The 27,332-nt window shown below is 54.3% G+C and overlaps 1 protein-coding gene across 5 annotated transcripts in view; it reads right to left on the bottom strand.

Annotated features, from left to right (window-relative positions):
* The window catches only part of TBC1D9B (TBC1 domain family member 9B), a 31,708-nt gene extending 6,209 nt beyond the window's left edge, over window positions 1-25,499 (bottom strand). For all 5 annotated transcript variants that reach the window (XM_037002001.2, XM_037002005.2, XM_037002002.2 and 2 more), the window contains exons 1-17: window positions 25,301-25,499; window positions 22,476-22,586; window positions 18,489-18,607; window positions 14,817-15,045; window positions 13,770-14,028; window positions 12,310-12,517; window positions 11,197-11,409; window positions 8,590-8,751; window positions 8,180-8,330; window positions 7,490-7,704; window positions 5,836-5,953; window positions 4,732-5,017; window positions 2,846-2,975; window positions 2,621-2,719; window positions 1,831-1,899; window positions 647-887; window positions 200-265 (exon numbers count right to left, since the gene is read on the bottom strand). In XM_037002001.2, coding sequence (XP_036857896.2) covers window positions 200-265; window positions 647-887; window positions 1,831-1,899; window positions 2,621-2,719; window positions 2,846-2,975; window positions 4,732-5,017; window positions 5,836-5,953; window positions 7,490-7,704; window positions 8,180-8,330; window positions 8,590-8,751; window positions 11,197-11,409; window positions 12,310-12,517; window positions 13,770-14,028; window positions 14,817-15,045; window positions 18,489-18,607; window positions 22,476-22,586; window positions 25,301-25,418 — 2,794 coding nt within the window. In that variant the 5' untranslated portion in view covers window positions 25,419-25,499. The remainder of the gene's footprint in view (window positions 1-199; window positions 266-646; window positions 888-1,830; window positions 1,900-2,620; window positions 2,720-2,845; window positions 2,976-4,731; window positions 5,018-5,835; window positions 5,954-7,489; window positions 7,705-8,179; window positions 8,331-8,589; window positions 8,752-11,196; window positions 11,410-12,309; window positions 12,518-13,769; window positions 14,029-14,816; window positions 15,046-18,488; window positions 18,608-22,475; window positions 22,587-25,300) is intronic.
* Window positions 25,500-27,332: the final 1,833 nt, after the last annotated feature.

The raw sequence follows: 27,332 nt of genomic DNA, 5'->3' as shown, positions 1-27,332 counted from the left end.
AGACCAAGATCAGGCTGGGCCTCAGCCCCCGTGCTCCAGTCTCCTCCTCCCCCCGTTGGTGCGGGAGCCTCTACTATTTCTGGCTCCCCAGGCTGTGTTGAGGCTCAGCACCCATAGAGGCCTGTGCCTGGGCACGCCGCAGCCCCAGCTCTGTACACAGAAGAGGCCCTTGTGGGGGGCTGGGTGGGGAGGCTCTCACCTGGGGGCAGGTGCAGCTTGTAGAGGGCCTTGAGCTTCTCTGTCAGGTCCCCGTGGTACATCCTACCTGTGGAGGAAGGCCAGTGAGGTGGCGCACTGGCAAGAGGGCCCCAAAGCCCCATGGCCAGTCTGCACTCAAACACTTCCCGTCGGTGGGCTCTGGTGGGACCCTCCTCACAGTCTGACTCCCTCTCAGAGAGGTCCCAGGAGCGAGCCCTGGGCTTTGCCCTTCTCTGGGGCCTGCAGACTAGGCCTCGAGCAGCCCCGGGCTGAAGGTGGGAAGACAGGGGAGGGGTCCAGCTGGACACACTTCCCAGAGAGAAAACTTCCCTTCCCTTATCAAGGGCCAAGGGCGCCAGGCTGCCCTCTGCTTGCTGTAATGGGAAAACTGGCATTTGGAGGCTTCCTCAAAAGGGTCAGGGCACGGGCAGGCCCCAGAGCCACTCACTCATCCCAGTCACAAACTCCTTGAAGTTGATCAGTGAGTCCTTGTTTTCATCCAGGAGCCGGAACATGCGTCCTGCCAGCACAGGCGTGTGGGAGCTGCAGGCCCAGGGCATCAGGCTGGCAAAGAGCTCCTGGAACTGGCTTGCGGTGATGCGGTACTGCTCCAGGTAGGGCAGGCTGGGGTCTCGGCGCGTGGTCGCGGGGTGGCTGCTCCCCCAGTACTGACTCGCCAGGTGCTTGGCCTGCAGAGGACACAGCCTGGTGAGCTGGCCTAACCTTCCAGCCCCTGGCGGGTAGATCGCCAGGCTGGTTGTGCATCCACCTGCCTCCTCTGTCCAAGTCTGTAGAATCCTGGGGTGCCAAACACTGGGCCAGACACAGCACTTCACAGAACCTCCCACACTGTTACCACCAGCCTCTCATTTACAGATACTGAAGTGAGACAGAGTCCTAGGGCTGCCAGCCACAGAGGGTCCTGACCATGAAGCCACAGTGGCCACCTTGGAGGCTGAAACAGAGGCAGCTGGAGGGGCAGATGGGAACAGACAAAAGTGGAAAGCAAGTGTGGACTTTGGTGTTTTTGCCTGCTCTTCACATCCTTTCCCCAGTCCTCTGTTAATAGCACCCACTGTTTCTTGGAAGAGTTCCTCCTGTTCCACCCTCAAGCCATAGAGTGGGCACAAGGCCCAGTTTTGGCCTAGCAGCAAATACTCTTGTAACCATAGCACCTAACTCAATAATTCAATAATCAGCCCTGGGCTTTTTGGAACTAGGAAAGAAAAATTCTCTTTCTACTGGGGCTAAGAGGACAGGATGAGCCTGGAGCTGCTGACGACATTCCTGCAACTCTGTAGGAAGATCAGTCCAGAGGACACCTGCAGTAGAGCAACTTGACAGCACATTTGAACACCTGGATCCAGCCATGCCTGAAGCTGTTTTCCTAGACTTTTCAGTTACGTGAGCCAACACATTCCCTCTTACGTAAGTTGATTTGAGTGGATTTTCTCCCACTTATAAGAATGTCCTCTCTGAACTCCAAGAATGAGTAAATCCTCTCATGTGAGGTTTGTGGTAACTGCATCTGAGGGTGCTTTTAAATCTATTTATCTTCTGGCAGGACTTGATGAGGAAGCATTTAGGGGGCTATGATGGGGTACCAGTCCTGCTCTTGCTCTTGGCTATCACCTTAAACACCATGTAAAGGTCCTCCAGCTCTTCAACTGAGAAACCAATGTCCCCAGGTATAGCTCGGACCTAGAACGAAAGAGAAAAAGGAGGTGGATCCTCAAGCTCCTGCTCTTTAAGAGAATCCCCACATGGACAAGGGCGAAGACCTGAACCACCCTCTTGGTGTTGCAGCTGGCCAAGCACGTGAGGGCAGTTCACCCAGGAAAGGAGATGTGGTTCACACGCCTGCCTCTTGATGCCCATCCTGCCACTCAATTCACGGTTCTTTGGCACTGGCAGAGCCTTTCCTTCCTGAACACACAGTCAGGGACACAGGGTGAGGGGCAGTCATTTAGTGACTGCTGTCCTGATCCCTGGAAGGACCCTGGCACTGGCTCTCGGGAATGTCTTGGAACCTCCCAGTAAATTCTCCCTCTGGAAATGGGGTAGACAAAGGCTTGCAGTAGAGGCATGGTGGGCCACACGAGTGGAAGGTGGCCAAATGTCACTACTCAGGGAAAGGGACAAAGCTAGGCAGGAGGGCTCAGCCCAGAGTAGGATTCTGCTTGGCCTTTAGGCTCGACAGTGTCAGAGAAGCTTCCCAGTGACCAGTCCACAAAAAGAAAAGTGTCTCCAAGTCCCCAAATTTGTACCTTCCCTCCTGCAGTCCAGTCCCACACAAGCCACTGCTAGGGAGCTCTGCACCTGCTCTTGGGTGTCCAAAGATAGCTGGGAGGAACGGCCCACACAGGTCACCATCCCACCCCACCAGCAAGCTGGGGCCATTAGGGCCCCACCCCATCCGTACCACACTCCTCTTGGCTGTATCCTCCAAGGACTGAATCACTTTCAGCCTCTGTTTAAACCGCATCTGTTCAATGTCATTGGCGCTCAGGCTGCTGAATTTCTATCAGCCAAAGGTGATTCTGTTAGATAAGGCAGAATCACAGAGCAGAGGGCAACCACCCACCACCCCACACATGCCCCACGGTCCAGGTGGATGGCCTGGCCAAAGAGCCCTGTGGGTGCTGACCTCATACGACACTTTCAGGAGGTCGAAGATGTCCACCTCTGCAGGAGGGTCATCTCCGCTGGTCAGCAGGGCATGCAGGTGAGGGATAGGAGGAGAAATACTCTGCTTATTGACCACATTGTCCAGGTATCTGTAAGGATTAAAGGACAGAAGTCTAGACCACCCACAGACAATAGGGGTGTCTTATGCAAGGCGACATGATGTAGAGGGACCCAAGGAGCCTAGACTCCCAATTAATGTACAGGCTGAGGGCTGGCACCCTCCAGGAAGGCCAGGGGTGAGATGCTGACTCTGCGGGGGCCTGGGAGCAGGTAGGGCGAGGCATGCCCTGGCTATAAATCAGGGATTCCCCAAGAGAAGGCCTGGCAGGCACCCTGGAAAATAAATCAGGGATCCCCCAAGAGAAGGCCTCACCCTGCCATGAGGCTTGAGCACCAAGTCTGAAGTTATCCTCTGGGGCTACTGAGGGTGGGGGCCTTTCTAAGCCCAGACCCTGCCCCACCAGCAGAAAGGTTTGTCTCAGTTGGAAGGATGACACACTCCCTCTCTAGCTGGTCACTGGGGATGGGGTACTCCCTGCCATGCTCAGGAAGAATCAGGGACCAAAGGGGTGTCCCAGGAGAAAAGCAGAAGGGCCCTGCTGCAGGGGTGTCCACGAGAACCTGGTTTCTCCAGGGGCATCACCCTGGGACAGAGCCCCACAGGGTCCAACCAGCCAGCCAGGACTTCATGCCCTCCCAGGCTCTCCAGCTGGGCCGGACACTCAGGTAGGAGAGGGTGGATGGTTCCCCTGCTGTGGCCCCAGCCCCCCCACTGGCCCTGGCCCACTCCCAGTCAGGCCCCTGCTCCCGAGAAGGAGATGCATCTGTCTAGCGTGGGGGATGGGCATGAAATCCACTCACAGACTGGCCACAGACTGCGTGCTTTGGCATGGCACAGGACAAAGAGCAAGCACACCCCAGAGCAGGGATGGACAACCCTGTCAGACTGGGACCCTGCAGGGCCCCCGCCAGTACCTGGGCTGGCTCAGAGGGCAGGAGGCAGCACCCTGGGCAGTTCTGGGCACCTGGGAGCACTCCAGGCAGGGCAAATACATGCATGTGGCTGGCAGGACTATATAGAGTTCAGGTCCTGGGCTGTGTGGGGCCAGGAGAGGGCCCAGAGGTAAGCGGCTTGAAGGCCAGGCTTTGGGACTACCAGGGGCATAGGGAGTCCCCATGCCTTGGCAGGGACAGGGTCAGATTCTGGCCAGAAAGAGCCCTGTGTGCTGTTGGTGGGTGATACCAGAGCGGAGGACACCACAATGAAGCAGCGTGAGGCCCTGGGTGGGGTGCTGGGGACCTGCACTGAGGCTGTGGGGATGGAGGAAGGGGCTGGATTCCACAGAGAGTACACAGTGGTGGGATGTGGGGCCTGGGGAGGAGGTGGCGGCCAGGTTTGACCCTTGGCCTTAGGCAGGACAGCTGGGTATCAGCTCATTCAGCTGTTACAGCAAGCCCAGCATGGTCCCCTCCATCTAGGTGACAAGAGGTAGCTACATGGCTGAATGACCAGGACATCTTCGTGGGAACAGCAGACTCCCTGTCTTTGCTGCAGGCCGGTGGCCCTGCTGTTCCAGCTGCCTCCCACCCAGGGTGCTCCGGCCTGCCACCTGTTTTATCTTCTCCCATCCCTTATCATGACCCCAGGGCCTGCCCTTTATCTCCCACCAGAAGGGAAGCTCTCTCCTGCCCCCAGAGCGGCCCTGCATCTGGCCATGTCGGGCACTTGGCAGGCACGGTCACTGAATGCTGGCCAAGGAGCACCCAGTGCTGGGGAGAGTAAGGCGCTGCCGTCCACGGGAGCACCAGCCAGCTCCCGGGCAGGTGGGAGGCTGGCCCGGTCACCTGCCCAGGACGGTCATGGCCTCGCCCTCGTCGCTGCAGACCAGCAGCTGCTCCATGTTGGCATCCAGGATAGCCAAGGCCACCTGCAGGATCACCTTGATGCCCTCGTAGAAGAAGCAGTCAACAATAACCACAGCGCTCTCAAAGGGCATGACGCTGAGGAAGAGGGTCAGGAACCAGGAAAGCGAGATGCTGGAGATCACCCCCAGGTCCTGCATCTTCTCAGACAGTTGGGGCAGGAAGTCCCTCGTGAGCTCCTCAAAGATGCCTTGGTCCACCAGGGCCCCTAGGGCGAGGACGAAGGAGTTGGAATGGTGAGCTCACACCCCCGGCTCTGGCGGGCCCTCGTGTGGGACCCAGGGCCTGGGTGCAGGGAGCCCACCTGGTCCCTGGCCAGCTCTGCTTGCACTGAGAGCTGGAGGGGGGCAGGGGGTGTGGAGAAAAACACCCCATAGTTTCCTTTCTACAGCTGGTGTACCACTGTGTGAAGATAATTTTCTCCTCTTGGGGAAAAATAATTTCTCCTCAGAAGCACCAGAACTGGATAGTGGCCTCGGTGGCTTCTGTGTCCTGCCCTGAAGCTTGTACACAGATGTGATTCTAAAGAACCCCAAGAGGGGAAACCAAATGGTAGGGAAGGACCTCTTGGGATAATATATATGTAATTAAATATATCTACAAGTGCATTTCCATTTAAATCATATAGTTTGTAATGGCCATAAGTTCATATGAGCTGAGATGGTAATGAGGTGCCTGGTGACATACAACACGCTGGAATTGAGATGCTGGGCATTTTCTATAGTAAAAAAGCTTAAGAAGAATTAGATATGTGGGAATTTAAGCCCAAGCTGATGTTTAAAAACTACCAAATGTGTGACATCTCTCCTTGCCAGCAACTCCTAGGAGTCTGAAGTCTGGGTGAGATGGTTGGCTCTCTACTTTCTAGCTGTGTGGTGATTTCTCATCTGTGGAGTGGGAACCATGACCACGTGGCCTGCAGCATGTTTGAGGCCTCTGAGAGCCCACCTGTGTACATGCCAGCCCAGAGCCTGGCCCAGGGAGGCCTCCCACCCCATGGGGAGCCACTGGGCCGCGGGCACTCACCCACCACCCTGGTGTTGTAGTAGTCGGGCAGCATGTGCTCACAGAGGGCCACCAGCAGCCAGAAGGCCTCTTCCTCGCTGCCGTAGAGCAGGAGCACTGACGTGACGATGTTCATGGCCTGCAGGCACCAAGACAGCAAGGAAGGCTCCTGGGGGCCACCAAGTAAGACCATTCCCCCCAAGCGGCCTGCATGGCCTTGCTCTACAAGCAAGTCTGAGAACAACAGTCTGTCCCACCCTACTCCAGGACATTTGCCAAAAGGCAATTTGCAGGAAATCAATTAGACAGAAATGGTCAGTTCCTCACACTGGGCCAGCGGCACCTGGAACATCAAGGAGGCAGATGTGAGCATGCAGCACATCTCTGAAGCAGTTTCTGGTGTCCTCAGAGGTGTGACGCAGGGCCAGGCAGATGGGTGAGTGGGCTGTGTGCAACAGCTGAAGGGAGGCAGTGGCAGAATGAGGGTGAGAGAGGTGGTGTGGGCCATGCATGGCCTGGGAGGACAGCAGCGCTCGCGAGAGAAAGCTTCAGTGGTGGCAGATCATCCTGACATTAGTAGTTAAAGCCAGCACACTGGTTTTCCATGCACTGGTCATAATGTCATGCAAAACACTGGTCATACAGAAAGTAATTTTGGGGGAGTTGGTCTGCTTCTTTGAAGTCCAGACACAGTCTAAGGGAAACAGAAAGCCATTTGACCTGGCCAGAAAAACACCCACTAGATTTAAAATCAAATGCTGCAGAAATGCAGATCAAAATCACAATGAGATGAAACTAACAGAAAATAGTGGGTTTGGTAAGGATTTGCAGAAACTGGAACCATTGTTCATTGCTGGTGGGAGTGAAAGTGGTGTGGCTCCTGTGGAAAACACTGGCAATTCCTTAAAAAGTCAAATATACAATTACCGTATGACCCAGCAGTTCCACTTCTGAGTATATACTCAAAAGAACTGAGAGCAGGGACTGGAGCAGGTATTTTTACACACAGGCTTACAGCAGCATTATTCACAACAGCTAAAAGGTGGAAGGAACCCGTGTCCATGGGTGGGTGAATGGATCAACAAAACATGGTGTATCCATACAATGGAATATATTGTTCTGCCCGAAATTGGAAGGACATTCTGCCACATGCTACCACACGGATGGACCTTAACGGCATGATGCTAATGAAAGAAGCCAGTCCCCAAAAGACAAATATTGTATGATCCCATTTATATAAGCTACTTAGAGGAGTCAAAATCACAGAGCCAGAAAGAAGGAAGGCTGCCAGGGTAACAGGGGAGTTGGTTAATGGGTGCAGAGCTTCAGTTTTGTAACACGAAAAGGTGGGGATGGTTACCCAACAATGTGCAGTTAATGCCACTGAACTGTACACTTAAAATGGTGAAGATGGTAACTTTTATGTTGTGTGGTATTTTACCACACACACAAACACTCAAAAGCCTCTAGGACCCAGATTAGCACACGGAAGACAGTTTAATGTACGGCGTAGGATGATGTGAAAATTAAGTCTGTTTCTGAATACATCCTTTTCTGTGGTTGGGCCTTTCCTGGAGGACGGGCACAGGCACTGGCCTGTGAGGACATCACATAGGCCCACAGCCACGGGACTCACCCCTGTGAGCCTCTGGTGGGAGATGCCAGGCCTCCTTACCTGGCAGTAGCCGATGGTGGGGTTTCGGTAAGCGTAGGCAGTCAGCACGCGCCGCAGTGCGGCAATGCCGAGCTCGTTCTGGAAGGCAGGGTGCTCCGGCATGGAGCGGTAGAGGTCTCGCTCGATCTCCTCCGTGGCCAGGCTGTACTTCCCCATGGACTCCGCCACCAGCATGGCGTAGTAGCCGGGGTGCGTCACCATCTCATTCCAGGCCCCTGCAGAGACACAGCTGGCAGCTTGCTCTCTCCTCCTCCTCCCCTTCTGGGACTGCGGGGGCAACGACAGGGAAGGCTGGAGACATCAGTCACCGAAGCGAAGTGCAGCTCTTCGGTCGGATACGAACAGTGAGGCAGAGGTTCCCGACTGACTGCTCCTGGAGGGGTCACCCCACCCAAGTTTGAATGGCTGCTTTGCCATCCCCCGGAAGCCATCTGAGCAGCCAAGCTTATGAATGCTGTCAGAGCCTGTCCCAGGCAAGCAGGCCTCCTGCTGCAGGGTGAAGGTGGCACCCTGGTGAAAGCACCCTGCCCTTGGTGTCTGGTGCCTGGGTTGCCCCTTCTGGTGTGGCTGGTAGCAGCCCCTTCACAGCTGAGAGCCCCCTTTCTGTTCTGTGAAGGGCCAGGAGTTCCAGCCTGGCTGACTCAGGAGGCCCGCCCAGGGGAGAGCTGGGCTCCGCGGTAGGCAGCTCACCAGAGAAGAGGAGCCACAGCTCCCCCCGGAGGCTCTCGGGGATGCCCTTCAGCACCAGCTCCTGTGTTCTGGCTGTGCGATACATGCACATGCCACGCCCGTACTCAAAGAAATGAATGTTCCACGACTCCTCTTTCATCTTCTCCTTGGCCTGGGGGAAAAGGCAGGCCAAGGGTCTGTGGGTGCCATGCAGAGAAATGCCACAAGCCCGGGCTGGCCTGAGTGTAGCACACCGAGGGCGTCTTGGAGACCAGCTTCCCCAGCCTGTGGTGGGGTCAGGTGGGGCACCCCAGGCGCTGCCCGTCATCGCCCAAGGGCCCAAGATGGCGTGAGTCACAGGGCCACAGGCTGTGCCCAGCATCCCCCAGCCCAGGCCCTGCATGGTGGCAGGGCCCCACACTCTGGCTCACCCCCTTGGCTCCCAGGTCCTCCATGGGCACATTTCTCTGGAAGAGTTTAAGCAGGCCCTGGGAAGTCGTGGGTGCCTCCTGCACGTGGGAGCTCTGGCAGTCGCTGAGGGGTGATGTCGGGCTGGCGGGCCGCTCTGACACCTCCTGAAGAGCAGAGGAAGACTGGAAAACACAACATGGAGGGCGAGCACCTGAGTGAACTGCCTTAGGACCTGTGGCAGGCTGTGGGCGTGGTGCTAGGGTGAGAAGCAGGCTGCACCCAGCCCTGCCTCCTCTCTGTGGGCCAGACACACTGTCCTCCTTTCGCCAAACCCACCCACGCTGACCGCCCCTCCAGGACTGGTCCTGGGGCCCATCCTCTCAGGCTGTCTGCATGTGGTGCATGCTCCCCCTGCAGGGCCTGCCTGACAGCACTGGCTGCTCCCGGGGGCACCATCCCTGTTCCAGCCTCTGGGCTGCAGGCCCTGCTGACCCCTGTATGGACAGCTGCCACTGGTGTCTGCCCTGCCCGTCCTTGGATCCCACGTTGGAGCGTGTAGCCCCTGGCTCCAGGGACTGGCTCATGTTGGGACTGTCAGGCAAGAGCACCAGGCCCTCTGTGGACCCAAACAGCCACCCAAGGAGGGGAGAGCAGAGGCCGGCACTATCGGGGTCCCATCACCTGGCACAGTCCTGATCTGACAGCCTGGCTGCCCTTTCCAAACCAGCAGAGCCCTAACTGAGAAAATGCCTCCTTTGGGTGCCCTTGATGACCCTGGGTGAGGGAAGGAACTCTCTCTCCTGTCCTCTCTCCCTCAGGCTACCCACCCACTCAAGGGCCCCTGAAAGGAGGGGCTCCCAGACCCTTGTTGGGCTGGTCACTGCCTGCAAGGCTCCCTGAGGTCCTGTTTTCCCCTCACTGGCCTGCGTGCCTGGTGTGTGGTGCATGATATTGCTTAATGTGTTCACGGCTCTATTCCCAGAGCCTAGAATAGCCCCCAAGACCTAAAAGGAATACGAAAAAGACTGCTGGATGCACGAATGTCAGTGCTCAGAAGGGGCTGGGGTCCTGTCAGGCCCTGTCATTTGTGGTGTTGGCTGTATGAAGGCAGCTTGACATTCCTGCTCATCGTCCTTTCCAGCGATTCTGTCCACCCCTTCCATTGCTCCTCACCTGTTCATTAAGTTCCTGAGCATTGGTCCCTGGGGTGGAAAAGTGACCTGACTGGGGGCGCTGTGGGGAGCTGTTGGTGCATGCCACCACTCAGCTGCAAGGCCACCAGCTGGGAATGTGGACCCTGTAATGCTAGGGCTGCCATTTTTTCCAGAGAAGCTGGATGTGGGGATTTTTATATGGACCCTTCTAATCCTGAAGGTTTTCACAAGTTCAGATTGACCAATAACACACTCATCTTGTCATATCAGGAAGTAACCAAACACAGCCGGGCTGTGTCAGGATGACCTGGGCGCCAACCTGCACAAGCCCACTCTGGCCACAGACTGACAACAGCAAGTGTCATGGACTAAAACAGGCCAAGTGGCTTAAATCTGTATGTTTATAATTATTCTAAAAAAACCACAAATGAATTCATCACATTCAGAGGGCGCTAAAAAACCAACTCATCATTTTAACAACTGGTGAGTGAAGGGAAGGAATACAAGATTTATTCTGCCTTCCCTGTGTGAGCCGTGCCGTGGGGTTACCATGCTTCTCTAACATCCCTGCTATAAGCAGAACGAACGGCAGATGTAGAATGCCACTGTCCTGACACCCTGATGACTTGCTGATGTTCATCAGTGACCAATAACAGCACCTAACTGTGCCGACAAGTACACCTGTAGCCAAAGCACAAACTGAACCTGAATCTGACCTGGATCTCACTACTTGTGCACTAATTTACAGGAAAATGGGACAAAGGACAGTGTCAAATGCCTCTGTCAGCAAAAGGCAGATTGTGAGAAATTCTACAGCACAGAGGACCCAATCCCTTTCACAAAATACTGCAAGAAGAGAGAGAGACAGAGAGAGATGGAATAGGAGCCTCTAGATAAAAAGGAACTGAAGAGACCTATCAACCAACTGTGTGATATGTGTATGAACTATGTGTACCTCAATTCCAAAGATCAAACTGTAAGACATACATATGCATTTGGGGAAACATGAATGCAAGTATGTGATTTAAGGAATTATTGTTAACTTTCTGGCTATAATGAGACTGCACAGTCTTAGAAAGGGAGTCTTTCCCTGTGGGTGTTTTGGACTGAAGGGCCAGCAGGAAGAGCGTCAGATGAATAAACCCCAGGGGGCAGTGTGGCTGTCAGTACAGCACAAGTTCCTATGGGCAGTGGTGATGCTGGCTGGTCTCACATGGAAGGGTTTTGAGGCAGCTGGGTGATGCTCAGGAGGGCTGGGGGCATGGTAGGGACACACAGGGGACTGTGTGTGGCCAGGACACCTGAGTCAGGGGCTGGACCAGGCTGTCCAACCTGCATGCAGCAGGGACCCTCCCCACCTGAGGCCCATGGCAGGCACCACAAGGTCAGGCTCCAATCAGCAGAGGCTCATGGCTGCCAGGGCTCTTCTCCTGGCCCTGACCCCTACCCACTGCCCCCACAGGGCTCTCTCACCTCTGGGGCTGGGCCCATGGTGCTGGCTTTCCTCCCCACTCCACTGACACTCGGCTGCTTGGATGGTGTTTTCTGGAGGAAGTCAGAAATCCTCTGAACCAGGAAATCTCGGTCCTTCAGGTTAGCAAACAGGAACGTCATTTTGCTCTTGGTGCTAACGGACACAGGGCTGGGCAGGACACTGGAGCTGTCAGCTTTTTCAACAATGGTCACCTGAGAAGGCAAACACAGTGTCTGCACCTTGAGACACGTACGGATAGTTTTGTGCATGAGAGTGCAGAGTGGCCTCACTGCCCCCTCCTGCCCAGGGTGCTGTGAGTGGACAAGTGGCTCTCTGGGTCCCACTGGGTTCATATGCTGACACTGCCACTCACTGCTGGTGACCTGGAGCAAGTTATGAGCATGTCTAGGCCTTGTTTTTCAGCTGTTGATGACAGGGCTGAGCACATTGGCTTTGTGGGGCTGTCCTGAGGATGATGAGGCAGAATGTCACGTGCTGAGCTTGGCTGCTGGCCCTTCTGCCTTCCCAGAAATGACCAGTTATGGCATGGCGTCCTAGGCGCTGGCTCCCAGAACACATGCTGACAGGGCAGGGCATCCTGGGCCCAGACCTGACCCCAAGGTGTGTGGACAGAGAAGTACAGGCATGGAGGAGGCAGGGTGGGCTTTTAAGGGGTGCCCTGGCAGAGCCTGCAGCCTGGGGTGGGGACAAAGGACATGCAGGTGAAGCATGGTCAGCAGGGATGAGGTGGGGCAAGAGGGTGAGCTAGAAGCCACTGGGCTGCTTTGCACGGAAGGCACCTGTGGGGAGGAAGCAAGTGAGCTGAGCCCTGGTGCAGCCAGGTGAGGAACTGGGGCAGAGGTCAGGGCAGAGGCCCAACGGCCACTCTGATGGGGCTGGACTGTGGACAAGGCTGGAGAAGCTGGGGGCAGTGAGCAGCAGTGTGGTGTGTGCATGTGTTAAGTGTACATGTGTTTGTGAATATATGCCTAAGAGCGTGCATACATGTGTGTAAAGGTTAAGTGTACATATGTGTGGTGTGTACGTTTATGCATACACACACATGTGCATGCTTGTAGGTGTGGCAGGCTGATGTGGGGCCTGGGGCTCACCTCTCGCAGGGGTATGATGAGGTGGCAGGCATCCCTCTCCTTGCTGGCGAAGCAGATGTAGTTGCCGGAGATGAACATCTGGCCAGGAATATGCAGCTTGCTGAAAGGGGTCCACAGGGTACAGCCCGTGTGGCCGTCCAGGCGCTCATCTTGGGGCAGCCGGAACGTGGCCCGGTACCACTCATTCTTGGCTCGGGCATCCAAGTCTCTGGGGAAACCAAGGTGGGGTGGAAGGAAGGGAGACAAGAGTTGGGGCCAGGACAGCAAGAGGGAGCCTCAGGGCCTTGGTTTCCATACTGGATTTGGGCTCTTTGGGGTCCTCCTGTGAGCAAGTCCCCAGCATCTTAGTCAGTAAAACACGCACGTTCAATGGCCAAGTACGATGTGACACATCTGTCTGACCAGCAGAGGAGCAGTCAAAAAACAGCATGCCCTGGAGACCTGGTGTCTGGGGAGGGCACCAGGGGCTGGCAGGGGTGATCCGCTGCTTGCTCGGCACTGGGGAGGCAGAGCCCAGCGCCTGGCACCCAGCGCCCCAGGTCCCTGCACCCGCCAGGCTCGCTTCCCACTGGAAGACCCAGCCCTACCTAGACACCCAGATGCCAGCCTTCTGACAGCCAGGTGTGGCACTAAGACTAAACCGCGTGGTGCCCTCACTGAACTGAAACACATGCTTGCCTGTCTGCAGGCTGCATGAGGCAACCTCTGGCACCCAGCTCCTCGCCTCTGCTGGCAATTCCCTCATAAACACCTCTCTCTCCCCTCCCTCCCAGCCCTGGTGGCTGCCTGCAGCCTGAGCGTGCCTGGTGGGCACACCATGACGGTCAGTGTCAAGTCCTGGCCCTGCTTTTCTTTCTGGAAGGTTCCAAAAGCAACCCTGTCACTTGCACTAGGAGAGTGACATCCTTGGATGGCCTTCTGATTCCGAAGGCACACTGTCGGCCTAGGCTGTGGTCTCTGGGTATAACTAGGAAATGGCCAGGCTGGCACAAGGTCTCTGAGCACATGGGCATGAATCTGGGAACGTCTGAGCTCCTGCCAGCCTTGCAGATGCCCCATGGAGCCATAACCGAGAAGAGTGAGAAGGGTGGGGTGCAGAGTGGGGCACAGTTATTTGTTTCTGTGTCTACTACTCCACATGACAGGGAGGCTGGCTCCCAGGGTCTGTCTCCCTGGCTGCACTTCAGCCCCAGACCTAGGCCCCATGGCTACAAGGGGGCCAAAGGGTCCAGGGAATAGCTGTCAGTCACGGAGGGCTTTGAGAAAAAGCGTGGGAAGAACTCCCTGCATGGTCGTGGTGGGCACTTTAGAAGCACACCTCCTGGGTCTCCCAGTGCCCGCCCCGAGGACCTGCAGCCAGCCCTTTATGGGCCCTCATCCCACTGGGAACCTGGGATGGGCCCCGGGGGCAGGACCCTTCCGACAAGGGGTGGGCAGGGGTGGGGAGGGGGACAACGCACCGCTTCAAGGCCGAGATGTTCCTGTGCGGCCGGGTGGGCCGGGACAGCGCCTTGTCCTCCAGGAAGCCTTCACTGTCCAGCAGCTGCCGCATGGCCAGGTTCGCCAGCTGCTCCATGAGCTTGAAGGTCTCGCTGATGTTGAGGAACATGGAGAAGAAGAGCTCCTGGTCCCGGGTGTCCACACGGATGCTCTCAGGGAAGAGCAGGGTGGCATTCTTCTCCAGCCGCGTGATGTCCACCCATCGCACCACCAGGCTCACTGGACACCCATGGGACAGACACACCCATGGGTCAAATGGGCTACAGGGCAGGGCTGACTCCCACCTGCTCCCCAAGGGTGACCCTGACCATGTGCCTCTGTGCCTGAGCCTGGCAGTGCTGGGACTTAAGTTCCACAAGGAAGGACCAGGCTGTTGGGGTCTCCGCTGCATCCCAGGCCAACTCAGCACCGGGTCCTGGGGAACATCCTGGGTGAAAATCTGTCCCACAGATGGCTAAAGGGTGATGTGAATGAACGTGGGGAGGTGACTTAGCTGAGACCCCCACCCTGCAAAGCCCTCCTATAGAGAATGCACTGATGAGGGGCCATCAGCACAGAGAGGAGCCTGGCCCTGCCTGATGCCAAGGTGCGAGGGCTGGAGTAGGGCAGGGAAGGATGTAGCAGGTGTTTGTGGCAGGAGAAGGCCTTGCAGGGCTCAGGAAAGGCAATTCTGCAAATGGCCCCAGCCTGGGGCTTTCTAGGGGTGACATGGCAGAGAGGCGCTGGCTGGGCCGGGAGTCAGCCTTGTATCCTGAGGCCAGGCTGTCCTTCAGGGCGGAACCTGCAGCCACTCAGGGATGGCATGGCATGTATCCTTGAATACTTGACTTAAGAGGGACGGAAGGCCCCGTGCAGAGTCATGTGAACCAGGCCAGAGGATGTGGCTATGACAGGAGCCCCTGGGAGCCAGGTGTGTGCCAGGCTCACCTTTGGGCTTCCTACTGTGAGCTGCTGAGGTGCACTGGGTCTGGGATGAGGGCCCAGGGGGCTGGGGCCAGCCCACTCACCCTCCTTCCCCAGCAGGAAGGAGTAGAAGCACAGGTGGTTGACGGTCAGGTAGAGCCAGCCCTGCCGGGGCATGCGGCCCTTCCAGTAGCTGCAGGAGTAGTAGTTGACCAGCTTCTCCCCCTCGGGCATCCCGAACTGCTTGCGCATCTTCACCTCGGCCTCCTTGAATTTCCCAGGGTCCTCATCTCCCTGGGGCTGCAGGTTCTTGTTCTCTTCTGCGATGATGCCCTGGAGGAGGACATGGGGCTGGTTCCTGGCAGGCCCACGGGCCCCCACGGCCCCGGGGAACCCAGGCAGTGGGACCCAGGCCTCTAGGATGCTGGCCCAAGGGCCACACACAGGCAGCCAGTAAGTTGCTCCAGAGGGTGCACTTGCGGCGCATGGCTGGACAGATGCTGGGCAAATCCATGAGCGCTTACCATCGCTGGCTCGGAACAGTGACTTTTTAATAAACATTTTATTTATTTTTATGTAAAATTTCTGAAAAATATAATACATAGACATGGTAAAAGTTGCACACAGGACTAAAGTGTGCGTTTCAGTGATGAGGGAGTCTCCTTTCCTCCTGCAGCCACCTTGCTGGGTTCTTCCCAGACACACAGGCACTGATGGCCTCTGAGCAAACATGAGCTCTTCTTTCCTTACCCTAATGGCATCTCGCTGTGGCACTGCTCTGCGAAGTGCTTTTCAAAATCTTGGATCATGTTCTGTATTTGATCCACCCTTCCCCCACATAGGAGTTGGGGCTCCTGACTCTTGACCCTGCCCACAGGGCCCCCAGCTCAGGGCACATCGATGCTGCATCTTGCCAGCATCTCACTGGGCTCAGGGTGCCCACAGATACCACCTGGGGCCACAGGGCCAGTCTCAAACCTCTTGGGATAAAAGAGGTTCTTAGCACACTCGGCTCAAAACCCACATGCAGGTTTTCCAGAAGGATGACTATTTGAAGAACAAAGGAGATTCAAGGCCAGGGCCTGGGCCTTGGCCTGCTGCTTCTGCCAGGCTTCTTGGGGGCCTCGCACCCCTCAATTTATGGGCAGGAAGGGCAGCCAGGAGCGCAGGCGAGCACCCGGAGATGGGATGTGCGCAGACACCGTCTCAGCATTGCCGGCACCACTGTAACTTTGATGTCAGTGTCTCCTCCTCTCAAGCTGCCTCTGGTGCTTTCCCATAATGCTCACGCAGGGACCAGTTCTTCACCCAGAAAAAGCCTCTGGCAAAGCCTCCTTATTACCCAGCCCCACCTTTGCTTCTGCTGCCATCACTTCCACCCACTGGGATGCTGGGAGGCAGGCCCACCAGCAGACAGGCCCTGGAAAGCCTGTGAGTGACCTCCAGCACCCTGCCCCTTGTAGCCCCCACCCCCCCGCTCCCTGCAGTTGCTCCTAGGAGACCCCTGGGCAGGGAGCAGAGGGTCTGACATAGCCTGCTCTGTATTCTCCACTGGCCTCTATGCAGGAAGAACAGTCCCCACCAACAGGAATGGGCTGGCCTGGCTCACAGGGTTGGGATTTTGTGTGTTGGCTCATAGAACAGGACTGTAAAAATCACTGCACAGATTTAAAATGATTGATTCAATTTTTAAAATAGTTTTTGGCATATCTAGGTTTCCTGCTTTTGCCTGAGTTTTGGTTTAAGCTGTTATGTGGCAAGCCAAGTAACAGTCCCCAAAGATGTGCACACCCCAATCCCCAGAACCTGGGAACATGTCACCTCATATACAAGGGGGACTTTGCAGACGCGATTAAGAAAGGATCCTGACATAGGGAGGTGATCCCGGCTTATTCGGGTGAGCTCAATATAGCCACTGGGGCCCTTCTAGGGAGGGTCACCAGGAAGTGGGGACAGAAATGGCAGAGACTGATTGCTTGGAAGATGCCATGCTATTGGCATTAAAGATGAAGCAAGGGGCCAGGACACAAGGAACACAAGTGGCCCTAGAGGCTCAAAAAGGCAGGGACACGGACTCTCCCCTCAGTCTCCACGAGGAGTGCAGCCCTGCCAGCACCTTGATTTTAGCCCATGGGATCCATATTAGACTTGGGGCTTCCGGGACAGTCCAATAATGAACTTGCATTTTAAGCCACTAAGTTTATGGTAATTCATTGCAGTGGCAACTGGAAATGAATAAGTATTATTTTAATAGTGTCCACCTTGACGAAATTCTTACATTTATTGGCTTGAAGCTGCTTTTGGCATTCTCTATTTCTTTCTTCCCTTTTCCTTTTTTAAAAACAACTCTGCTTTTCTATAGATGCTTCTTGTGTTTCATCCCAGCTTGCTCATCTGTGGCCTTGTCCTGGAGCAGTTTGCCACAGGTTTGTTCATGCTTCAGATCTGTTTGTGGCTCTGCTGTTCTTCTGCATGGCTCCTTTGTTTTCTGTGGACTTGACTTCTGCCCTTTGCTGTTTCCTTCTTTCTAATTTTGTGCTTTCTCTGTAGTTCTTCCAACTCACTGAATTGGACACTGGCTCATTAATTTCTACCTGTTCTTCTTCGGTTTTAAAATATAAGACTTAAGGCTTTACATTTTCTTCTATGTTCTGCTTTGGCTGCATCCCACAAATTCTGATCTCCAGCAGTACTCGATTCTTTTCAATTCTAAACACTTCCTCATTTCTACTTCTTCTTTGACCCATACATCACTGACAACTTTCTGTCCTGTGTTGCTGATGAGTGGATTGGGCCTGACAAACAGGAAGCACAGATAATGCTGCCATCATTACTGCCCAGCCTGCTCATTAGGAGGATGGAGACTTGCCTCTGCTCTCTTTGCCTGGTTTCCGGGAGCTAGAAAAGCAACACAGGTTCCCTCTTGCACCCCAGTAAGAGCCCTCTGAGGAACCTGATGGCAATAATCTAGTGATAAGAAATGGGCAGGTGACTTGCACTCAGATAAACACTCATTTAGGTATTAATTATCCCAAGAGGAAACAACCTAAATGTCACTGTAATATCACTCACAAATTGCTACAATTTTCATAATCATTATTTTGATGGCTATAAAGTATTCCACTCAGTCTACCACAGATGACTTAATAAGTCCCTGAACATACCATGAGCAGCAGAGCCCCCAACAGGAAGAACTGCTATGTGCTATGCAAGCAAGTGTATCACTCTCCTGTGAGGGGAGGGCAGCTGCTTACCCCTGGCCATGACTGGGAGGCATGCTTCCAGGCTCCTTGCTGACATGGTTGCAGGCAATGTCCTGATACATACACCACTCAGCACCTATGAAGGCCAAGTTCCGAGGAATGGAACTGCTTGGTCCAAGGGCCTGTGCATTGTTAAGTAATGCTAGTTTATACGAGGAACATCCTTCAACCTGTCCAATCATTCCCAGATTCTTTCTGTTAGCCAAGGAACTGGCGACCAGAGTAGGTGCTTCTCTGTTTATTTGCTCCAAGGCCCTGTGCCAGGAACAGAAACTCCCAGCTAGGCTTACTCACACGCCGGTAGCCGGCTGGGGGAAGGTGGGCCCTGCACGGGCAATGGGTTCAGCTGCCCCTTTCAAGACCAAGAGAACAGGAGTGGACACTTTGTTTCCACCTCTGTAAAGCCGAGATAAGGTCTATGCTGTGTTGTTTGGAGATGAAATGAGATGGCATAGGTGAACACTGCCAGCCTGGAGAAGGGGGTGAGTACCGGGAGCGGAAAGGGAACCTTACGTGTATCTTGCCCTTGACAAAGGTGGTGATATCTTCCTCACTGTCAAAGATGGACAGTGTCTGGAGTAAGTTGTTTTCTAGCCACTCCCAGTGTTTCGTGATCTCTTTGCGGGAAGAACCTAGGGGAGGTTTGGTGGAGCAGAGAAAAGGAAAATCATAAAACCACTAGGCCTTCAACATAAATGCCTTAAACATCAAAAAGATGAAAATAGGCGGCCAAATTTACTTTATTCGGGTAACTACAAATCTTCAACCTGCTTACTTTTTTCCTCCCTAAACATATATGTATATAACAAAAGTCATAAATGGTCCTGGTAAAACAAAAATTAAAAATTTCAGGCAAAATCGCAGTCATGTGGAAAACAGGCTCCATTTCCCCAATACCAAAAATAAGAGCGACACTAGGGTCCTGTATCTCCTCCCAGAAACAGTCTATGCTTCTGCCAGTTGACATACTTATAAAGGGACTGATGTGGTCTTTGATATACTGGTACAAACCAGACCCAGGCGGCTTGGGTGTAGGTGGCTGCAGCTCTCCTGAGAACACAGGCGGCTCGGACGACAGCTGGGGTTTCCTGCAGCACGCCAGGGCCCTCTGACCCTTCAGCTTCTGGCTGGCCCCTGGGTCTGCCTGCCCAGCATGTGGTCCCCGTGCTCCTCAGGGAGGGGCCCTGGAGGACACTGCAGGCTCAGTGGAATTTCCATAACCACTATTTTGCAAAAACTTAGAGGAGGCAGTCCAATGCCTCTACAGAAGGCAGGGTGGCTGTTTTCTCCCCCTCCATCAAGGACCTGGGAAAGGGGCTCCAGGAAGAGAAGCAAAGGGATGAGAGAAGTCTATGAGAGGCCTCCCCTGCCCCTCTGGCACCCACATTTTGGGGTTTTGCATGTGCTGGCCATGAGGTCTACACTCAAGAGCTATTTCCTGAAAGAATGAACACAAAAGTAGGAGGAGTGAGGGCCCTGCAGCCTCCTCAGCTCATCTGGGGGGACAGTAGTGGACTGTGAGTGCCCAGAAAGCCCCGTTGGTGCCATGACCCATGGGAAGGCCTGCACACATGGAGAGGAGGAGCCTCAGCACACATGAGTCCCACATGGCTGGGGACCACAGGCGTTTTTGCTGGGTCACCCCATTCTTCCTGACCTGGCCACACTCTGCCAGCTGAAGACTCTGCCCTGCCCCTGCCCTGGCCAGGTCCAGTTGGCCCCTGTCACCCCTCTGGCCCAGCCACTTGCTTGTTCCTTTGTCGCATGTCAGAGTCCAGCCAGTCTTGTTAAGGACAACTTGTTTGTCTACACTGACTCAAGCTCAACACCCTAACAAGCAGTTCTGAGGAAAGGCCTGTCCCAAGAGCCCATGTGAAAATGAGGAAACGCAGATCGTAACTTACAGCAAGCCACACCATCAGACTACCCCTGAAAGTTCCTTCCAATCATCCACACACTACCTTTTTTATCTTTCTTTCATTTTTTGCAATTCTATTATGGCCTCCTTTCCCTGGTGCATGGAGACCAACGGCTAGTTAGCAGGGAAGGGATTTCTTTCTCTCTCTTCTGCCAAGAACCCACATTTGAATTTGGAAGTTATATTTGCATGGGATGCAACACCACTTAATTATCCCCTTCTACACACATGCTCTTGGCAATCTAAAACAGAAGGAATCTCGTCCACACAGACTGGGTGGCTGTCCACACTTTAACTGCAAATATTTACATATGTACATTAAAATAATACAATCATCATTTTGTATTAAGTAAGCACTTAAACTATGCTACCTCTATGCTAGGTACTGGAATAAAAGGAATAGAATAGCTAATTAAATTAAGAGCTACTTCTTTTTTCAGAACTTTTTAGGGAATATCTTAATATTTAATTCTTAGACTACTTTGGAAACAGGTACCATGATGAAATGATTTTCATTTTGTAGGATTAAACTGAGGCTCAGAGAGGTTAGTAAGCTGCCCAACATCACACAGCTGGAAAGTAATCAAACCACAGTCCTAACCGGGCTGCCTGGCTGGCTGTACAGCCTCCCCTTGCCTGCAGAGAGCTGCCAGTCTGGCAGGAGAGGCAGTGAGCCTTCAGTGGAATAGTGCTTGTGGAGACGTGGCAAGTCCAGAAGAGCAAGAAGGAAAGGTGGGGACCTGGGATGGTTTCCCACAGGAGGTTATGTGGCGTAGTTGGGAACTTCAGGCCCTACAAGGGGCCGGTCTGGCTGAAGGCCAGTTGTGAGCTGAAGGGAGGACAGAAATGGCGTGGGCAGGCCTTGAAAGTCCTTTAATGGCAGGCTGAGGAGGATTCACCGGGCAGGGGTTGGCAGGACCAAGTCTGGTTTTGGGGTGCTAAAGGGGAGGAGTGCATGGAGACTGCGCCAGAGCAGGGTTCCAGTAGGAATGGGAGCAGGTCAGCACGTGTGGCCTGGGGCGGGGGCTCCCAGGGAGTCCCTACTGTCCCCAAGGGGTCTCCAGAGAGCACAGCCTTGCCTCCTGCTCCCCAGGAGGGGCTGCTCTCACTGCCAGTGCCCCTCCCCATCTGCTCCCTGTGAAAGAACGCCACTGACACAGAGACGGAACTTGATGGCCCATTTCAGAGTAAAACATCTCCCTGCAGCCCAGGCACACATCAGCCTCCCTGAGTCCACCCCACAGGAAGCCCCTTCCCTGCAGGCCACCCAGCCCCACTGCACCCCACTCAGGTTCTGGAACCAGGAGTGCAGGGTCCTATCATGTCCCTGCTTGGCCCTGGGCCACCCCAGCCTTCGAAGGCTTTTCTATTCATTCACACAAAGGGGATAGGACACCGCTATTCAGGCGCCTGGGAGGAGGAGGGTGACCACCTGGGTGCTGCCCACCCTGTACCTTCACCCCTCAACTGGGTTCTGCTGTGAGCAAGCTCATCTCTCTGCAGGCCTCCAAGGAAGCCTGTTGTCCTGGGGCACAGGGACATTGTGGCTTCTAGCACACAGAGGCATTCAGGGCAGTGGATATGAGCAGGGGCTCTGAGTCTGAACTGCAGTTCTGTGTGACCTTGGGCACATTATCTAGCCCTTCCGGGTCACAATTTCCTCTTCAATATAGGAAAAACCAGAGTTCTGCCTTCTGGAGTTGCTGGCAAGTGCAGGCGGAAGTGCTGAGTGCTGGCTGTGACTGTCATTTACCCGAGGGCCCTCTGCCAAGCTGGTGCCCGCTGAAAGGGGACTTCCTCCCAGACGCCCAGGAGGGTGGGCCATGCTGCCTCCTAGGACAGCCCCAGCCAGTTCTCGTTGTGCACAGTAGTCACACTCTGTAAAGTCGCCTGGAACGTGGAACTTACCACTACTGCTCCAAGGGGAGTGACAGGGCTAAGGTCTGCAAACTTCTGGTTACCACAGTTGCATCCACCAATCAATACATAACTTTGCTCTATATGTGTTTCTGATTAAAGGCACCTTATTTGACATCTGTTAACTCCCTAACTCCGACCCCACGGCCAGTGCGCTGTGACTTGGGGCTGCATGAAGCTCCTCTAACACACGCACCTGCTCTGTGGGGCATGCCACAGCATCTCCTGTTCAGGAATGCTGTTCAGCACGTCAACATTACCCTTGGGGCCACGTGAAGCAGAAAACCCACCAACAGAATAACATAAATCACAAAATAACACCAACAGAATAACACAGAAAGTATGGCACTTAGACACTTGTTTACAGTTTGAAAGCTGACACCAAAAGGCAGGACACCTGGTTCCTCCCCAGCTGGGAACCTGGTGTTGGGCGACTCACATTTGTCGCTGCTCTGCACATGCACATTCCCTGAAATGTCCACAAGTGACCCCAAAGCAACCACCATAGGGCACCCGAACAGCTGAGCCACCATTCTAAGCTGTGCTGTCTGAATGAGGGGCAGGGCTGCATTCTCAACAGGCCACATCCAGCCCAGACAGCAGCCTGCATCCCCTCCCACCCTGGGCTACCTCTAGGGGCAGGCCTCGCAATTCAGGCTACCTACCGCACGCCACTGTCCAGTAGACCTGTGAGTCCTGAGTCTGGTGCAGGATTCGGTAAGGAGCCACACGGGCGCTGGAGTCCAGCACCACGTCCAGGGTGCCCACAAGAAGACCTGGTGCAGGGCAGAGAGAGGCGGAGGTGAGGGAGGGCCGGGCTGACAGCTGCCCCTGCCAGGAGGCAGCCAGGATGGTGGCTCTGCCCCAGTGCCCCAGACACGTCCGGCATCACCCTCATCCATCAGACGACTTTGTTTTCCACAAAGGCCCTTAGCTGGGTGACTGATCCTTACAAAAACCCCACCCACTTCTTCCTGGAAGCTTCTGCTTAGCCTCCTGACTCAGAAATGCTCATAGGCAGGGGCAGATGCAGGTTTTATGGGGCCCGAAGTGTAAACCATTGTGGGAGGCCCTCCTTAAGAAAGACACAAAATCGTATCTGAAAACGTGTATTTCTTTGGAATGAGAAAATATGAGTTACAAATTAAAAACAAAAACAATACCACAGATATTACACAATCCAGAAAAATAACACAATGTGTTTTATTAACTGCCAGAAATTTCTTTTAAGGTGTGTTTTCCCAAACATTTTTGGCCATGTACGCTGATGGCTTTTTTCAGAAGACAATGACTTTGTAACATGATTTTCTCCATCAATAACAGGAAGATAATGTAGTCTTTCTTCTGTCACACGGTCACACACTTTTATTATGGAAGGTTTAAGGAAGTCCTTGTAGCCTCAAAGTTATGACTGAAAGGACATGCAAACCTTTAGAAGGGTCCAGTTTGAGAAGACGCTGATCCAATTTTTTCATCTCTGAACTGAAGCATTTTAAGGCATTTCAACTCTTCCTTCTCATCAAGTACACCCTCTGTCAAAGTCACTATTTCCCCAACAAATTCGAGGAAATGTTTTCCTTTTGCCACTGTGTCTGGTTCACTCCTCTTCATTAACTGAATTATCAAGCTATCTTAAAACCTGTTCATTGTGCCTATTTGACATTTATTTTTACCTTTTAATGAAGTTGGCACTATCTGATATTTTGTTACCATTTTCCCACTGATGCAGAATAACTTCTACTGATTTTACAACTCGACATTAACACTGTTTTATATTCCATTTCTAACAGTTTTCTCCCCTCTCCAGTCTTTAATAAATAAAATGACTGACTACAAAAGTAGGTACTCTTACAAAAATTCAACTCAGGAGCCTGTAATCTGTAATCACTAGTTTTGCTGAAATGTTCTACAACGTCTCTCTAACTGCAGTTAACATGACATATTCAGCTTCAGCAGCATTTGGAATCAACTTGCTTTTTTCATGGTTCCTCTTGGGGTTTGTTGTCCAGTTTGGGGTTTGTTGTCCAGTCTTGGAAATTCTATGTCTATCCTTATGCTGTTGGCACATCCATGTTGTAAGACCTGAAATCTTTTTACTGGCAGACTATGTCCTCACAGTCAAGACTCTTCCATGAAGAATCCAGGTTGGTACCTGTTCTTAAAAAGCAGCCTGAATCAAACCACATCACTAACTGATCCTCCCCTGGGGAGCTGGCATTCAGGAGGCCATGAAATCTGTGATGGCACAGGCAGGGCACCATCTTGGGGACATGAGTGATGGGCGAAGTGGAAAGGGGCTTCTCTGAGCAGGATGGCAGAGCACAGAGGGCCTAACCACCTGCTGAGATGATGTACAGAAACAGAGCTGAACAAGTGCTGGAAACACACTGGTTGAACCTGACACTCCAGTATGCTGGGCCAACAACAGGTCCTGGGCACCCCTGCCTCAGTTTCCCACCCAGGCTTGCAGGCTTCTGAGGCTGACCACTGGTCAGTCCCTCCAGGGCGGCTGCTGTCTAACTTCCAGAACACCCTAATCCAGGAGGCAAATAGAGCCCTGGCTCCTGTGATTCTCAAGGCTGAGGGGAGGGAGCCCGAGGCATGAAGGGAACAGCTTTCTTGGGAATGGTACAGCCTCTTCCACATCAGGAGGTGTGGCCCAGGGCAGGACTCTATTAGTGGCTAACATTTAAAATCAGGACATTTCACATGAAGTTCACTTGATAAATTGGAAGATGTGGCAACAGTTGGGCCTGCAGTCCTGCATGGCCACCGCGGGTCACCCCAGAGCACAGGCATCGTCCAGCTCTGCTCTGGCAGTGTGGGGCACAGGCCCTGCAGCATGAGGGCCCTCGGTGGACACCTGCAGAGGCGCTGCTCAGTGAACCTTCACTGGACTCCACAGGGCACACAACTCCAGGAGCTGCCTGTACAGCCTCTTCCTATTTTAGTGTTGGCACCCAGATGGGCAAAGAGGCACCTTGGCCAGTTTGCCAGATGCTGGGAGGGGAGAGAAGGGATGGGGCTGAGATTGCTAAAGGGGCAATTCTTTGGTGAGCTGGAAATGAAGGAGGCAAAATAAAACTTGTGTCACTTGGCTCTTCGGATGCACTTAGGGAAATTGAGGCTGAGGAAGAGGCGCAGGAGATCTCGCTGACTTTCGGCTGTGAAATGCCAGTCCGGGAAGCAGCACAGCCACGGCCAGGCACCGGGAAGCCCAGGAGCCCCCGGTCTGGGCAGAGGCCGCTGCCAGCCTGCACTGGCCGCCGTGGGCTGACCGGTCTCCGACCAGCCCAGCGCCGGCGCATTTGTCCCCGCGCGTCCTCACCTCGCACCCGGCATGCCTGCTCCCTCCCCGGGCCCTGCCCCGGCCTCGCGTCCCAGGACCCCGTCCTCGCCTCCCCCGCCCCGCCCCGGCCTCGCGCCCCCGGCCCCGCCGACCGCCGCGCCCTCCCAGCCCGCCCGCAGGCCGCCGCCGCGCGCCCCTCACCCGTGAGGCCGCCGCCCTTGCCGTGGCCGCGGCGCCGCTGCAGCACGAAGAAGGGGTTGGCCCGCTCCGTCACCCACAGCGCGTTGGCCACCAGCACCTCCTCGGGGCTCAGCCACATCGTGGGGCCGCTCGCACCGGGCCGGGCCCGCCAGGCGGAAGCGCGGCCGCCGTCGCCGCGACGGAGCCGAGCGGGCGGGGCGGGGCTGGGCGGGACCGGGAGGGCGGCGCCCCCTGGCGGGCGCGGGACGCAGTACGGCGACTCGGGGCTCCGGGCGCGCGCCGCTCCCCCGCCGGCTCCCGCCCCGCCAGCCGGCGCGCCCCGCCCCGCAGCCTTCCGCGCGCAGGAGGACCCTGCTCTGCGGCTACGGGAGAGACTGGCCGGCCCCGGGGACACGGGCCTCCGGCCCCAATGGCGCAGCCCACAGACCAGAGGAACTGGTTGTGCGGGGAGCAGGGACCCTGGTGTTTTGGGAAAACTTGTCCAGAGTAGTTTTTCTGGAGGTGTGAGGGGTGGTTGTAAAGAAATCGCGCTTGGAAGTACACCTTCGGATGATCGTGTCGCGCACCCCCGTGTGCGTTGCCATTGCACAGCGCGCTGAAGGGTTGGGCCGTTGTGGTAATTCTCAGAATTCTGACGCTCAGGCCGAAGACTAGGGGAACCGCCAGGAGCAGAGGACAGGTTGTCGGGAAGCCCCGAGGCTGGCAGGCCCCCCAGAAATCAGTGCAGTGCCTCATCTGACAGCCGGGAACAGAGGCTGGGTGGTCTTGAGGAACCAGAGCGGGCCCTGGGGCCAGCGGAGGTCTCTGCGGAGGCACGGAGGCCGCTGGCACGACTGGGGATGTGGATCCCTGGTCTCCCACAAGCTGTGGGTACCAGCTTGTAGGGGCACACCCCTCATGGTCCATACACTGATCCTTTTGAGAGAAACATTCTGGCCTTAACCCACAATGTTCAGGGCCAACTGGGGTGCAGGGCCTGGGCTGGTCAGGATCCAGCCAGAGGGCAGAGGGAAGGGGGCACTTTACAATTATTCTGGGAGGCTTAAGCTGGTTTCAAATTGCTTCTGTCACTGGCATTGAAGAACCTAGTATGGGAGATGCAGGTATAAATTAGGTTGTTTTATGGTTGACAGCCAGAGGGTTCAAAAATCTTCTGGAATGTTGCTTGAGACTCTGACTCAACTTTAAAGATGCAGAGGCCTATAACTGATGATGTGTCACTGTGCTCTCTGGGGAGCAATCTAGCCTCAAGAATTTCTAAGTCCCTGTGTTTGTTCACCCTGAGAGGAGGGAAAGGGTTATTTTGTTCCTTCGTGCCACTAGTTCTCAAACTTGAGCAGGCGTCAGAATCATCTGCTGGGTGTGGAAACACAGTGTTGGGCCCCACCTCAGAGTATTTGCGCATCTAATGAGTTCATAAGTGATATTGGTAGGGCTGACCCTTTTGATACCTATTCTTTATAAAAGAAGAACAAACCTTTATTGAGCTCTTAGGATGTGCTAAGTCTGCTTAATTTTTTTTAATTTCCTAAGATATAATTCATATTCCATAAAATTCACCATTTTACAAGTGCACAGTTCAGTGAATAATTAGTATATTCACAAAGTTGTGCAACCATGACTACTAATTCCAGAACGTTTTCAACCCTCCAAAAAGAAACCCCTTTACCTGTTAGCAGTCACTACCCATTCCTGATCCCCCTCCACCTCTGGCCACTGCTAATCTATTTCTGTCCTTATAGATTTGCCTGTTCTGGACATTTCATACAAATGAAATCATACTGTATGTGCCTTTGTGTCTGGCTTCTCCCACTTACCATGATGTGTTCAAGGTTCATCCATGTCAGGGCATGTATCAGTACTTCATTCCTTTTTTTTTTATTAAGGTATGATTGATATACACTCCTAAGAAGGTTTCACATGAAAAAACAATGTGGTTACTACATTCACCCTGTTATTGTGTTCCCCCCATACCCCACTGCAGTCACTGCCCATTAGTGTAGTAAGATGCCACAGAGTCACTATTTACCTT

This window comes from Manis javanica, chromosome 14 (assembly GCF_040802235.1).
Source record: "Manis javanica isolate MJ-LG chromosome 14, MJ_LKY, whole genome shotgun sequence".
NCBI lineage: Eukaryota > Metazoa > Chordata > Mammalia > Pholidota > Manidae > Manis > Manis javanica.
This window is presented reverse-complemented; position numbering and strand designations above follow the sequence as displayed.